General features: G+C 34.2%; 1 protein-coding gene across 1 annotated transcript in view; it reads left to right on the plus strand.

Moving 5' to 3' along the window:
* The window catches only part of KYNU (kynureninase), a 100,317-nt gene that overhangs the window by 63,217 nt on the left and 20,885 nt on the right, over window positions 1-16,215 (plus strand). Inside the window, 2 exon segments of the mRNA XM_082629799.1 lie at window positions 378-476; window positions 1,271-1,344. Coding sequence (XP_082485925.1) covers window positions 378-476; window positions 1,271-1,344 — 173 coding nt within the window.

The following is a 16,215-nucleotide window of genomic DNA, read 5'->3' on the forward strand; positions in this document are numbered from 1 at the left end:
ATGGAGATATATAAGTGAAATTAACTTTTTCATGCTGTAACTGAATGGCTTTGACACACAATGACAGTACAAGCTTCCACTACCTCGATTTGTGCTGACGTGCCAGCAATTCCACCCATCATTGCTTTTGCATTATCATTGCAAATGTCAACACAGTGAAGAAGGCAAAGAATGTCTTCTTCATGGTATGAAAATTGTTTTGACCTGAAAGGGTCTTGGGAATGCCCAGGATTTTGTGACTCACACTTTGTGAGTCACTGTACCAAAGGATGAACTATATTTATGGTATAGCAGTGTGTCAAAGATTTTCTTAAGTATACTGTCTTTACTATTTCAAATCATTAAGCGAATTCAAAATTTATTATGTTCTTCCACAGGGTTGTTTGGTTGGCTTTGATCTGGCACATGCAGTTGGAAATGTTGAACTCCACTTACATGAGTGGGGAGTTGATTTTGCCTGCTGGTGCTCCTACAAGGTATCAACAAACTAGTTGATATATTTTTATTATTTTATTCCATATTGACATTAATCTAAATGTAAAACTGGATCAGTGGCCAATTTTAAGTATTTGACTTACCTCCATTTCTTTCATTACTATATTTTCTGACTTTAGTTAACTGTAGAGTCACATGATAGAATAGTATAGGTTATTAAATTCCATCCTCTATAGAATACTATTCCTTCAATTCCCTGGCTGCTCTGTAAAAGTCAGGAGGTTCTGGAAAAAAAGCTCCACACTTAGAACTTAATTCAAATTGATCTGAGTTTTTTGTTGATATGTTGTGAAATTTCTACATAAGTAAAGATAATTCTTATGGAATCAACTTTGTATTGACATTTGAAGACAAGTTAATTGACAGGGAGCATGGAAATAAAACCAATTTTATTTTAATTTAGGTGTTTTAAAAATATAATCTTTTATTATTATTTAAATATTTTGTGACAAAATAATTGAAATGAATGAGCTCTGAAATGAGATAAATGTCACTGGAACTATTATCTACTAGTTGGGGAAAAATTTGGCTAAAAAAGTAATAGCTATTTATTCTCCATTAATAATGCTATGCTTCATTTTTTTTCTTTAAACAAGGTAACTCCAAATTCTGTTTTATTATAAATGTTCAAATAGTCACACATTCTGATCTTGTCAAAAGTTGGTTTCATAACAAAAAAGTCAAATTATTACATTGTTTACTTTTGTCATACATATTTAGGTAAACCCACACAGTTTAATTTATTCTCAATCCAGTAATTTTTTTTTCAATCCAGTATTTAAATACAGGAGCAGGAGGTCTTGCTGGTGCCTTTGTCCATGAAAAGCATGCCTATACAATTAAACCTGCGTGAGTACTATCTTTAGATTCTTCTTTGGTGATGAATAAATGAACTTGCATTAATAATATGCTAAATTTACATGAGCTCCTTAAGATGCTATCCAATAAGAATCTGGACTGATTATAATTATTTTACTACTCTATGAACAATGATATGCTTTATCGGAAATAAATGGTTTCCAAAGAGCTCACTTGGTTGAATAAGAAATTTAATCACAAAAGGGAAGCTTTAAGGCTAAAAATGAGTCCCTGTAATCATGCAGAGCAGATGGTTTAATGCAAAGAGACTACTTAACTTTTTTTCAAAAATTAGACTTTAGAAAATTTCAGGTTTCTCACATTGATGAATAAATCAAAGGCAACTAGAGCTGTGCCTAATAGAGCTTAAAAGTGGTATGTGATTATTAAAACTACATCTACCTTTAAAGCTGGAAACTTATAAGATGGTCTTGTAAGGAGTATCTTCTGTCCTAAAAAATTTTATAGTCCATGAAAACTGAAGAAGCTGAACCCTGAACAACAGACTGACTACATAAAAAGAAATACTTTTCAATTTTTATGTAGCACTCCATTTTTTTAGAGCAAGTATAAATGCAAATGTGATACACCAACAAATTTACACATTTTTATTTGACTGGGGGACTCTTAAGTGTTTCTATGTTTTTAATCTGGTATGGAGATAAAGAAATAATATTCTGTAAAAAAGATCCTTTCAAAGTTGTATCAGAGTGTATGTGATGAGGAGACTGTCTAGACTCCTAATAGGTAATATAATAACATTTGATTAGTTTTCTGAATCTTCTCAGTCACTGGCTGAGTGGTATAATCGTTATAAGCATTGAAACTGAATAAGTAATAAAGCTTGGAGCACCTCACATTTTTGAGATTCTGTGCATATAAATCTTAAAAATTTAAGATGATTTTCTATAGCTCATTTAATTATGTCTAAAATTTCCACAAGATTTTAAAGTTTTAAAATTAAATAGAGCATTTTTTAGGCAAGTATTTTGTTAGGCAGACATCTTCCTTGAGTATATTGTCAGTACATTAGATTTCTCCCCTTGTCCCAAATTCTCTGAAAAGAATATAAAGCGTATATTATAGGAATATCATACATGTTTTAAAAGTTTCATTTTTAGCAAACCGCATTGACAACATTTTACCTAGCATAAGTGTTTTCCATATAGACGGTATATAAGGTATTGCTTGCTTTTGTGTGAAGACTCACTACCTTGAGCATTTCCAACTCTCCACTTATTTAAATTGCAATAGAGGAATCAGCAAAGGGAAGCGAGGGTGTAGTAAGTATTCTACACAAATTCTAGAGAATGTAAGTGTTAGCAGTTTAACTGATTTTACAGCATCTCTATTGCACTTCAGATTTCTTTCACTGTTATTTGCCCTTAATGGATGAGGAACTGGAGAGGGTGGAGGGGTTGTAGTGTGTTTGCATGTGTCTCATCTTGTAGAATCCCAACATCCTCTAGACCCAGTAAGCAATTGTTAAGTCTATGCTCCCAAGAGAAAGACCATGCAGACAGACCAGATTTACATTCCAGCTTGATCACTCACTTGCTGGTCCATAACCTGAAGAATGTCCTTGATTTCATAGTGTTCTAGCCTCTATATAAAGATAACATCAGCATCTACCTCATAGGCAATTACTGTGAGATTAAAATGGGATGATGCATGTAAAGCACTTAGCATAGCCACTGAAGCATGACAGGTGATCCATACATGTAGGCTAAGTATTTTGTTGCCTCAAAGTGAAGTTGCATGTTAACTTGTAGAATTTTGCCTAGTAGAGATCATTTCTCTCGAGCAGGAAACATAGCCTTAAAGATTACGGCTTGTGACCTTTAGGACATTAAACTGTTTTGTACCTATTGCCAAGTTCAGACTGACCTTGTAAGTCTCTATTCCTTGAATTCTCTCTCGTACTGGATTCACCATCTTAATTGGCTCCCTTGCTAATTAATGAGTTGATTGAGATCTTTATATGTGTTCATTTTATATTTGTATGAGAGCCATGCTTTTAACTTTTTTGAAAATTATGTTATTAACTATTGTTGCATTTTAACTACCTGGCTTTGGAGACTGACGACTCAATTCAGTCTGACTCATGTAGCCCTTCTTACAGGAAAGCCTGTTTGTTGTTTCTTCGTTTGTTTGTTGTTAAAGCTTCTTTTTATGTGATATCAGAGGGACTAATTCCTATGGTACCAACTTCTACCCTATAGTGGAATGTAAGTGCTATTGATGTTGTAAACTTTGTCAAGTAAACTTTGTTGCTTAAAAAAGGGTGACATCTAGTGGCTAAACGCATTATTTCAAATAAAGAGTGCATATAACTTTTCCTGGTCCATTCATCCTTTCATCAAGTATTTTTTAAGTATATATATTTAAATCGTTTTTTATTTTATATCATTTGACCCCATATTTATAGTGCAATGATCGTGTAGTCAAAGCCTTCGATAAAGAGGTAGGACAGGACGAAGGTGGAAGTTAGTGAGGGGCATTCTAGGTGCATGGTTTAACGTAACGCATAAATGTCTATCAAGGCTGAGAAGAAGGGCATTATGGGAGTGGTTGGCGGTTGGCCTACCTGCCGTAGTGAGTGGATCCCGGAACATGTAATCCTGCATTCTAAAAGCTTAATTTTCATTATATAATTTCAAAGTATCTTTATATGATGTTCCCATTAGCGACTGGTAAATTACATCTGTACCAAGAAATTTCACTTCCTTCTTTTGTTTAAATAGGCATTTTGGCCATTGTTCAAAACTGATGATGACCTAAGACTTTTTCCAAGAAACCCTGCCAATAAAAAGAATGAGTAGAGGCCAGAGTCAGTCCACTGCATTAAGCATTATAACTCAAAGCTATTATTCTCAACTAGAATTTGACCTTTTCCTAGTTTATCATCAGTTTTTCTCATTCCAGTGTCATATTCTAAACCTTGTCTGTAGCTAAGAATTATACAAAATTAGAACTGGTTGTGAGTAAATGTCATCTTGTGTCTTTTTCCTTCAGGGCTGACTTCAATTTAGTCTACACAGTTAATTATTGCTCTGAAATATGAAGGGAAATATTTTAATTGTAAGAATTTGACAATCAGAAATGTATCACTTTAAAAAAAGTACTTCAAAATCTTGAATTTTTCTTTTTAACTTTATAAATGTTGACCTTTCTGATAGACTTTAGATCAATGGTTAACCTTTTGGTTTTAAGGAATTCAAGCATATCTGAGGACCATAAAAAGATTCTTCTGTGAGAGCCTATAGACTGCAATTCAAGACACCACCACCCACCTCTTCTTTTTTTTTAGAGAGACTCTAGCATGAAAACAGGAGTGGATTATGTGAGCTATTAAGATTCCTTCTATGGCTTACTTTTTTACCCTGTCCAATGAAGTAACACATACAAGAAAACTGCTGTTCCTCACTTTCCATGCTGACATAAAAAACCTCCAAATGGTCTCATATAGTAAATATCTTGAAATGCTAGTTTCCCCTACAATTTTTCTTTTTTTTTAAGTTTTCTGAGTGGCCAAGAATGGGGCCTACTGATAATTTTTTTTAAATGCCGGAATTTCAAATCATGCCAACACATTTCCACAAACAGCTAGAGGTATTTGATTGAAGATTTTAAGTAGAGATAACATTTTCAAGGCTTTATTGAGAACTTGACTCATTTCCTTTATTATAATAAGTCATTTGCAGGTTAAAAAGGACCAATAGAAGAGGCTGGCTGACATCAGTACATGGTTAAGGCATATTTTAGAACTCAGAAATGTAGGTTATTATTATTATTAGGGAACTTAAAAAAAAGAGGAACAATATAAGAAAACAACATTGTTTCCTATAGAACAATATAGGGAAGTCTAAGAAAGGATAATAATAAGCATCAAGAAAATTTAGTAAAAAGACTTAAAAAATTATAAGCATGTACCATGCTTGACCCAACTGTACAATTAATGTTATATAGAGAGATCATCTAATGCACATTTGTTCTGGGGAGTGCTGACTTGATATATTTGATTCTACATACTTTTCCAGGCAATACTGGAGAATACCATAGCCCAAAACTCATCTATAATTTAAACCTTGTTTTGGTTTCTGTGATTCTTTCTGACTTACTACTTATCACATCCTTGTCTACTACCTGCATAAGGTCTTGTTGTTAAATGCTGAGAGAACAAGGAAGTGTAGGTGTGTGAATTCACAAGACTCCAAATGCTTTCAAATGGACCAGGCCAGTATCAAGATTTCTCAGTGAGAGTTTTCACAGAATCCCTAGTTGATCTATGACCTAGACCTCCCAGGGCATCTGTTCTACCTATTTAGCATGTTTCTGGAGTTAGATGTTCAGTATGAATTAACATGGATGACTTCTCAGCCACAACTTCCTGCCCTATCAGACAGCCATATTAAATGTACTTGGCCATCCCCTTTGTCCTTAATGTGTACCTCCCACAGCCCTAATCTTCCAGTGTACCACTTTCTCTTGCTTCTGCTCCAATGTATGTGATTACTCTTCTATATTTTATAAGGTTTTCTCTTTCACTTTTTCATTGATTCTCTCAATGCCTCAACCCTTGGTCCTCCTGCCCAGGAGTTTCTCATCCACAGTCATTATGTCAACAACAGACATTTGTAGAAGACACCAATTTGCATTTCCAGCTTTACCACTTGCTTACTTTCTAGCCCTTACTTTCATCTGATTGCAAATTGCAAGAGTTCCTGATTACCAAAGCATTATTCCAGTCCCCAAAGATATATGACAATGTAGGAAAGCAAAAACTGTCATAGTAGGAAATTTTCACTAATGAACTACCCACTTATAAAATTAGCCTTTCCTAAACACCCTTTCCCAATTAGTATTAGCATTTATCTCTATGTTATTATAAAAAAGTATGGACTCTTGCTGATTATAGAATTATAAGCATAACACAATAAAAACAACGGAAATGAATTGTAAAGTAAAATTTTTCAAGAGATTCAGGATTTCATGATGCAAGTGAGACTGAAGAACTGCTGAATCACAAAATCATGGACAATGAGAATATGTCAGAGTCAGAACCATTAACAGATGAAGTAGATGAAATTAGACACGGTACTTCAAGAGCAAATGACTAGAATATCAGAGATTGAAAGGAAGTGATGAATGCTTCAAAAATTTTGTGGAAATGATCATCTTTATGCTCATGATAAAAAAGTTAAATATAATACAAAAAAGATTGTAGTTTGCTATCACATTTGTTAAAATACACACAAAAACCCCACAATTTATTATTCTTTTTAATAATTAGCATATTATAATTTTAATGTAGGTTTTGTCAAATTATATTTAGTTTACAATTAAAATTTTATTTTTCAAGAGCATCTCAATCAAATCTTTTATTCTTTTTTCCTCCATTATTTACTTCAAAAAGTATGGTTTACTGTTTTAAAATAGATGTATTTTAAATGGCCTTTTCCCAGTATTCCATTTGTAATCAAATAATGAGGACTTCCAATATATCCATACATCTTTCCAATCTTAGGAATTAAACATGATGAACCTTCCATTTTATCCTACTCCAAAACGAGTATCCTTTCTAAGGTGCTCACTGCTTTACCAAATAAAGAGAATGTTCCTGAGTCAATTGAGGAGGCATGAGCAAATATAAACAACATAGATTTTTGTACAAGAAACTTTAATAGATAGAAATAAATATAGGCTATTGCATATGATTTTTAAATCATATAATCTATTTGGAGAGATGCCATTTCAATAGCTGAATAAACAATTTAAATAACAGGTAACACAGGGACAGAATATGTGCCACAAGGCAATTTCTTAATAATTCCTGGGTGAATTTTCAGATATTGCCATAGGAAGAGTGAAGGAATAGATAACTTTAACTCAGAGCTGCTTTGGAAAAGCTTGAAGAAGTTGGTGGTGAAACTTACAGATACAATTCCTCTGCAAAATGGAATGCTATGTTAACTAAGTGAGTAAATTTTCTCTCTGTGACTTTGAAAGCTGAAATTGTTGCCTATGAGGGAGATTTCACTTGATTAGTTTCATAAATTTAAGGAAGTATAAAGAAGAAAGAGTTACTTAAATGACATTTCTTTAAGGAATATGTCAAGTGATCTTTTTCTTTTTATACTCTTTACTAGAATTTTTATGGAATCTGAGTTATTGACTTAACATTTAAAAGTCTGCCGATTATCATAAAATTGCTCTTTATATCTATTCTACAATATTTTAGAAATTATAAACAGTGGTAAAATCAAGTGTGCTTCATACTCTTAGTTCCAGAGCCATGCTCACGAGTGGGTTATACCTATTGTAAATCTTAGTCCCCAAAGCCTCATTGTAAGGGATCCAAAAGAAGACAATTTGATTGAAGAAAACACATTTATGGATTCATGGCATATAACCTATACCTGTTTTCATTCAGAAACCATTTTAGATCAATAACTCTAAAAGGATCCCTCGTCTTCTTGGCTTGACACTTTTTTATTGTGCAAAATCATCTAGACAATTTTCGTGTGTGAATTTAGGCTGGGATCATAAAAATAATGTTTATGCACTGAGGCATGATCACAGTTAAAAATAATTTCAGTAAATAATCTGATTTTCTCAATTTAAGAGATAAAGGAATCCTGGCTCTTAAAATAAAACCAAAATAGTAATCATCAGTATGAAAAGATACATTAAAGCCATTGTTGCTCGCAAATCACTATTCTTAGATAATGATGACATAAAGACTAATTTGAGAAAACTGAAGTCCTTTGAAACCTCAAAATTTATTTTCTCTTTGAAAATTGCAGACTAGTGTCCCTGGAGATATATGAGGTCAGTGAACCTTTTAAACACAAAAAGTAAAACTTGTCAAAGAGCTTCAGCTCTTGTTTTAATTACTTCAAGTTTTGTCCCTAAAGTAACCTTCAGAATCTGCAAGGGTTTTTAATATAAACTATGAAGAGCTATTGCTAAACTTTTATTTGTTCTTGTTGAGAAAATACATGTATCCATCTGACTCTTTATGACTGTCAAAACAACCACGGTGCAATGATACTGTTGTGTGGGGCAGCTTGGGAGACTGCTTATCACACACAGACCCACTGGGTCCTGGTGCTTCCAAGACTGAGCTGTGCCAACTTCACAGGCCACAGGAATACTTGGAATGCATTACTCAGAAGAGAGGTCTGAATTCCTATGATCCATTTTCTCTTTGATCACTTGTTTTTAACTCCACCCCAGAGGAGAGGGTTTGATTGAGTGGGAGTTATCCTTTTCTCTAGAATGGAGGTTTGTCTCCATCATGGTAACATCTTGTAGAGATAGCTTGCCTTCATTCTCTTATAAATCCTTGCTCCAATCAGATGTAGTCAGAGTCTCAGAAGATTTGGCACAGGCATGGAAACCTAGGCAGAAAATGCCCATTTGATTCTTTTTTATTTTTTAAGGGGGCCTGCGATCCTTGTGAGAATTCATCTTAGTATGTCCAATGTGATTGTTTGAAAAATTGACTAAATTAATTCTAAATGTTTAAGTACAAGGACACTGTCCTTTTGATTTTCCTTTACTTTCATAATCCACAATGCCCAAGAAAATATTTTTAAAAATTTGTTGTTGGATATATGGCTCTTTCTTTACTCTCAGCATAACAGACAAACCACTTTCTAGCATATGGAAGCATTTCTACTTTGCAAGGTATTCTGAAGTGGGTATGATTTGCAAAATACTGTCAAATTAAATATGCATTTCCATATGCTTCTACAAAGACCAAATATATCCATGAAAACCAGCTATATACAACTTCAAAAGTCCTTCATGAGTATTTTAATCAACATTTCAAATAGTTCTTTCTAAAGTCCTAAATTCAGATATCTTCTTGATATGCTTTGTGCTTTTAGCATCAGTATTTCCACAGATTATAAACCAATATTTTATAGTAATAATACATTTCAATAAATCATATGCAGAAATTTTTTCTTAATGAAGCTTTCACACCAAGAAAATACTGATTTAGCTCTTGTAAGGACAGCATATTATTCTGAATCTTCAGGAAACAATTTTCATTAACCAAAACTTACAATAACAGGAAGTACTTTCTTGTAACTATGCTTATCATACTATTAGCTCACTGAACATATTTTAACAAGCCTCCTTTTGAGTAAGATTTGAAGATGTAATTGAATATGTAACAGAACCAAGTAAAGCACTCTATCTTAACGATGTTTACATTATGATTGGGCAAATGAGTGGAGGAAAAGGAATTGAACCCCCATACACCCACAACTCCTTTCCAAAGCAGTGTTAAATCAGCTGACTTAGAACAGAGAAGAGCAATTGTGAATAGATGATTTTTTTTAGAAACTAGGAACTGATAAAGATCTTCTTTACTAAGAGTGAGTTGGTAATATTTTACCTGTCTAATGTCATGGCCATATTGAGTCTTATAATAGTCATGCTTAGGTACTAGTTGCTGACATCAAGGGATGAATGCACAATTCACGGACTGAAACATCCTGTTTTGTCAAGATTTTTATTGTCACTAGCACCTTTGAATCTGCTTCTATCTCTTAGCCGTAAGTTTACTTTTCCTTCAAATATGCTGTTCACCAACTGCCTGGATTTAGGTTTTCCTTGCTCCTTCTCTCATTTTTAGTTGAGCTTTTGTTTTTGTTTTTTTGCCTTTTGTTATAGTTTATATCTGTTTTCTCTGATCCTTATTCCTATGCTATAGCTCCACCTTTCCTACATGTGCCTGAACTACTGGTATTTTTGAATTTCAATATCAACTTGAACTTTAGCAATTGTGTTCCTGTTTCCCAAGCCTTTCTTCTCACTCTGCATGGTAGTTTAGCAATATTAATGCCTCATTGTGAGAAATGGCCTAAAAACTTTCTGGGATACTTATGTACCCACGCAACCATGCCCATATCCTACCCAACTGATATTACTTCCCTGAAGGCAGTGTTTTAGTATTCTCAAACTCACCATTGTTTGCATTTGGTCATCCTATTGGATGGCTTGCTTAGAAAAGACTGTCAGTGGAGGCTTGAAAAACACCTTGGCTGATTATAGATGAATAGAGCTTGGAGTAACCAAAAAGAAAGAGGAAAAAAGTATATAATTGTTCATGAAAAGAAGTTAATATTGTCACTGAACATTGTGGAAGAATTTTGACTTATAATCTTTTAAGGCACAGCTGCATAATGTCCTTGTACCATATTTAGATTCATTAAAGAAATATTTATTGAGCATCTACTATATTCCAGGCATTTTTTTTAAGTGTCTGGGATATATGGACAAATAAAGCAAAGATTCCTCCCCTTATAGAGCTTACATTCCAGTAAGGAAAGACAGATTATACACATAATAAAGAGTGAATTGTATGATATGTTTGAAGTTGATAAGTCCTTTAGACAATTGGAAAAACAGGACATTAAAAGTAGGTATAAGAATACTCTGCGGGGCTTCCCTGGTGGCGCAGTGGTTAAGAATCTGCCTGCCAATGGAGGGGACACAGGTTCGAGCTCTGGCCTGGGAAGATCCCACATGCCGCACAGCAACTAAGTCCATGAGCCACAACTACTGAGCCTGCACTCTAGAGCCTGCAAGCCACAACTACTGAGCCCACGTGCCACAACTACTGAAGCCCACATGCCTAGAGCCCGTGCTCCACAACAGGAGAGGCCACCATGATGAGAAGCCTGTGTACTGCAACAAAGAGTAGCCCCCACTCAATGCAACTAGAGAAAGCCCACGCACGGAAATGAAGACCCAACGCAGCCAAAAGAAAAAAAAGAAAAAGAATACTCTGTGGAATCCTTGGCATTGCACAGTATTAAAAAAGCATTCAGGAATGCTCACCATTGGGAAAATATTATGTGGATGAAGAGGTGAATGAGGTGGAGACTGGACCAAATAATTATTTGGTGAAGAGGGTTCCAGGCAGTGGGAGTATTTTATCAAAAGCTCAAAGACAAGAGTGTGTTGAGAAAGCCAGCATGACTGGAATAGAATGAATAAGCTGGAGATTAGTGAGACAAAGTGGTCCAGAAAATGCAGGCCCTTATAAGGCAATGTAAAGACTTGGGATACATTGCCCATTTTGCTGAAAAGTGACATGACATAGCAAATTTAAAATGATCATTCTGGTGGCTTTCTTGGGAATAGGTTGTAGGAGGGTAAGTGTAGACTTTGGGAGACCTGCTGGGGAACCATTAAGGAATGCAGACAAGAGGTGACAACAATTCAAAGCAGGGGAGCAGCAAAGGAGGTGATAAGAAGTTGTAGGCTTCTAGATCTATTACAAAAGATAGGTGGCAGCACTCTGAAGGAGGTCAAAAACAGAAATGTGGACGTCAGTTAAGGGATGTTTGCAATCACACAGAAGTGAGCCACTCACTGTCTAAAATATAGTAATGGCAAGTGGGATAAAGAAAGCAGGACAGAGTTAAAAGTTATTAGGAAATTAGAGGACATAGAGAACAGTTTGGCTTAAAGGGACAAGAATGAGGGGAGAATCAGACTGATGTCTGTCCAAATGATGCTAAAATGCTCAAATGTCATACAGTTATTTCAACTATCAACTAAAAAAAATATTTCTTGAGCATCTACTACAGACAAAGCAGTATGCAAACACTGGGGATACAGACAAGAATAAGCCTGTTTTCTTGGGGTTTATCATTCAGTGTGACAGGGAAAAGGAAGAGAGACGTTGGAGAAACCTTTGCTGAGGAGGTGATATTTGAACTGACTGGAGAAATCCTCCTAACTCTTAGTCAGACTGAAAGGGAACAGGCAGTGGTGGGGTGTTCCAGGCAGGATCATCGAGGTCCTTGTGTTTCAAGTTAAAGAGTTTTGATTTTTATCTTAAAAACAAAGGGGTGCCATTGACTGCTCATATGGAACAAGACTGCAAATTCAAGTCTCATCACCTCTCCAGGTATTGGTTTGATTATGGGAAAAATAAATAGTTAGGCCTGGGCATCTTTAAGATTCCCTTCCAGTTTTTAAACTCTCTGATTCTTTGGTAATAAACATGAAGCTTTGGAATAAGGTAAACTGCTGATAGGGATAACTCAGAAATTAAAACCAATTTAATGGAAATCTGTGCATCATCAGTTATATTAATGAGTTTGATGACCCTCTTCCCCTCTGTTTTTTTGTAATAGGTGGATACAGTAATGCCCAGTAAGTTCATACAAATTTATAACAAACTTTACTATAACTTTCTCATCATTTTCTTTTTCTCAAGTATGAAAGAGTACCATGTTCACATTTCCTAAGTTCAGCTACCAAATTTTTTATTATGAAAATTAAGACTATATAAAAGCTATTTGAATGAATACATTTCTCATTACATCCTCAGTAAAACAACCTTTGTGGAACTTTTCATTCTGTGAAACCTGATTATTTGATGAGGATTTTAAGTAATATACTTTCACTTGAGGTTTGGTTATAGAGGACATTAGGATACGAGATGAGAGACAAACTTATTCACAATTGCTATTACAGATTTTGCTTAAAAATAAACAATTATGCTGTACCCCAAATGTTCCATTTTTTTTAATGCTATAACAGTTTTGTTGATTCAACACATATCCTGAAACCATGAAAGCAGTAAGACAATTGTATTTAGTTCTAAGTTGTGCCTGAGAGAGAGAGAGAGAGAGAGAGAGAAAGAAAAATGAGAGAAGAGGGATGGGGAGGGGAGGGAAGAAGAAAGGAAAGAGGAAGAGGGAAAAGAAGAGGAAAAGGAAAAGAAAAAAAAAAAAAGAAACTTACTCCCAGTCAGGTTTATATTCCTAAGCACAGACTTAAATTATTAAATGTGTGGTGATAAATTGCCAAATTAAAGGACATCATGAAAGCAGTTTTTAATGCAAATGTACTTCCTTAGAAAAGATTGTGATCTATTTCTTTATATGTGGGATTTTGCTCCAATGAATAACTGCACTATTAACATAAGCTAAGAAAATCGGGATAAGTTGTTTTGTTTAGTTTTGGTGAGGTATGGGGTGAGGAGAGGTAAGGGGTTTGCAGAATAAGTTAAATTAATTCAGTGCATGAAATATTTAGGGATTCATACTGGAGATTCTGCCATTAAAGGTTTGCTAAGGAGATCAAGGAGCGTTTTGATATTTCATTTCATAACTCTTAGCATCCAAAATCATATTGATTGGATCCCTAGTGGCTTCCTCTTGCTGAATCTGAATATCATGGCTCAAAGATGCCTTTATTGTAAGTGATGCTTTCCATTTGATAATACTTATTTGAAACTCCTTTTAGGAAATTTATGATGTTCAAAGAACAAAAAGCATATTAAAATCTTTACTTTTTATTATTTATTGGATCTCTCCCAACACCTTCTCTCAAAATTCTGTTAACATCCTCATTTTAAGTAAATTTCCTCACTGCTTGATTTTTAATTTTTGATGGCAAAAGATTCAAATTTCTATCCAAGTATGATGATGATCCAAGCATCTTAATTGTTATTGTTCATATTCAATTTGTAGATATGATTTATGAGCTTGTGATAATAGCTACTTACAAGCTAATTTAATGGTTTTTAACTTTACTGCATTAGCTTTAGAATATTTGTCTTTAGAATTCATGCCACAATTTCATTTATATTACATTTCTTTTGTATTTTGATTTTCCCTTTCCTGCATTCCAAGTGGTGGAGTCTTAAAATGAATTTAATTTTCCCCTAGGTTCTTAGAAATGTATTTTGAGTTTGAATAAATATTCTTTGAAATAATCATTTCTTTATTTGACTTTAAACAGCCCCCATTCCATCTGTCAAGACTTTAAGGTGTAATATATGATTGATACACATACTCAGATTCATTAAATTAGATACCTAGGTCCATGCATTTTGAAGAAGAGAAACTAACTACAGTGATTATGAAAGGACAGAGTCAAAAAACCATTTTTTTTGAGGAAGGGAAAACATTGTATATAAAAAAATGTGGCCGTCATCTAACCTGGCATTTTGCCAGGTCAGAACCTTAAGCGTAGTGTTTAAGTAATCTAAGGAATATTGGGGGTTTTTTTAGACTCTTTGATGAATTAAAAAAAAAAAAAAAAAAAAGACTGCCCAGGCGATTTTGCATGTGTTTGTGAATATACTTGGTCATGATGGTCTATATCTGTATTTGGGCTTGAAGGACTAATAACTGTATTATCTTCAACCACTTTTTTAAATTAATTTTTTTGGCCACCAACATGAGGCATGTGGGATCTTAGTTCCCCGACCAGGGATGGAACACACGCCCCCGACAGTCGAAGCGGAGTCTTAACAGCTGGACCGCCAGAGAATTCCCTTATCTTTGACTATTTATCCAGCGTCTTGGAACCTCAATTTTCTCATCTGTTTAATGAGGATGATAATAATATCTACATCACAGGATTCTTTTGAAGATTGATTGTTTAGAACAATGTCTGATTCATAATGAAATCTCAGTTAACATTTGTTTTTGTTGCTCTCAAAATTAATAAAACAACTACAAGAACCTAAATCAGGACGAACCCACAAAATCAAATCAAATTCTTTTGAGTACTTTTACAAGATCTTTGGTTGATGTTTGAGGAGTCAGTCACCTGGTTTCACGTTGTTCACTTTCCAGCATTGGAAAATAATATGGGGAAAAGACTTTATCTTTTGAACATACTATTTTAATAAGCAGAATTCTTTTTCCTTTTCTTATTTAAATTAACAATGATTTTCAAAATTTTAATCTAGTTATGGTAAAAGTTATATTAGTATGGGCTCTTACATTAAACATATATCACTGATGTTATTTATCATGAAAATATTCAGGATAACCTGAAAAATGTTAGAAGTTAAAGAAGAGATTCTAAGATTCTTTTACTTTACAAGGAATTACGGGTAAAAATAAATTTTAATAAGATAAAAATGTCATTCTCTTGCTGTAACACCCCATTTAAATTATTAATTTTTATCAAGTGAAAGTATAGAGCAATTAATTTTAGAAAGTTGTAATTATTTCCAGAAGAAATAATATTTAGAATTTCATTAAATTATAGATACCACAAATGATTAAAAGAATATGGTAATTATTAATATTTTATATCAGAATAAAGACATAGAGGAAGAAAAGCATCACATGAAAATCAGTGACAGTTTGGGACAATTAACCACTACTGGCTTCAGGACTTTGAAGCACATACAACATGGAATAGCTCCTCCATCCTCTTTTTCATAACTGTAAGAGTGTTTGTACTATGATTTGTTGAGTTGTTTTGATGAAAATTTTCAAGTAATTGCTTTGGTAACAGAATTCAGTGATGTCACTGTCACAGCTAGATATTAGACTTTACTGCCATATATATTATCCTCCTGCTCTGGAGCACTCTCACCCAATTTACTACTAATTATTAGGGAATTATGGTATAAATAGCCTCTCTGAAGAGCCGTGTTTTCTTTCTTCTGTTTCTCTTACTCTACTTTCCTTCTCTTAGTGAGTTCAATATTCACGTTGATGAAACTGAAACTTCTTACCTTTTGAGTCTCTAATTTCATTTCTTTCAGGGTTTCAATCCACTCAATGTGTCACTCCTAACAGAATCTGTCAGCAACTCTCTCTTCCTTAGCTCTTGTTTAATATCAGACATCTAGGTTTGAGTCAATTTTCCCTCTCTCAATTATTTTTACTTTGCTATGTCACCTGAATCCATTCTTCTTGAGGAAGAGACACAGGTCCCACCCACAATTCTTAATTGTGAGCCACATAAAGGCATGAACACCAGGAGTCAGAGATGGGGGGTTACCCACCCACCCTTTGTTGAATTAATATTTGTTTAATTAGTTTATACCCTGAGTCACACCCACACCCAATAGACTTT

This window comes from Mesoplodon mirus, assembly GCF_964341445.2.
Source record: "Mesoplodon mirus genome assembly, chromosome: 8".
NCBI lineage: Eukaryota > Metazoa > Chordata > Mammalia > Artiodactyla > Ziphiidae > Mesoplodon > Mesoplodon mirus.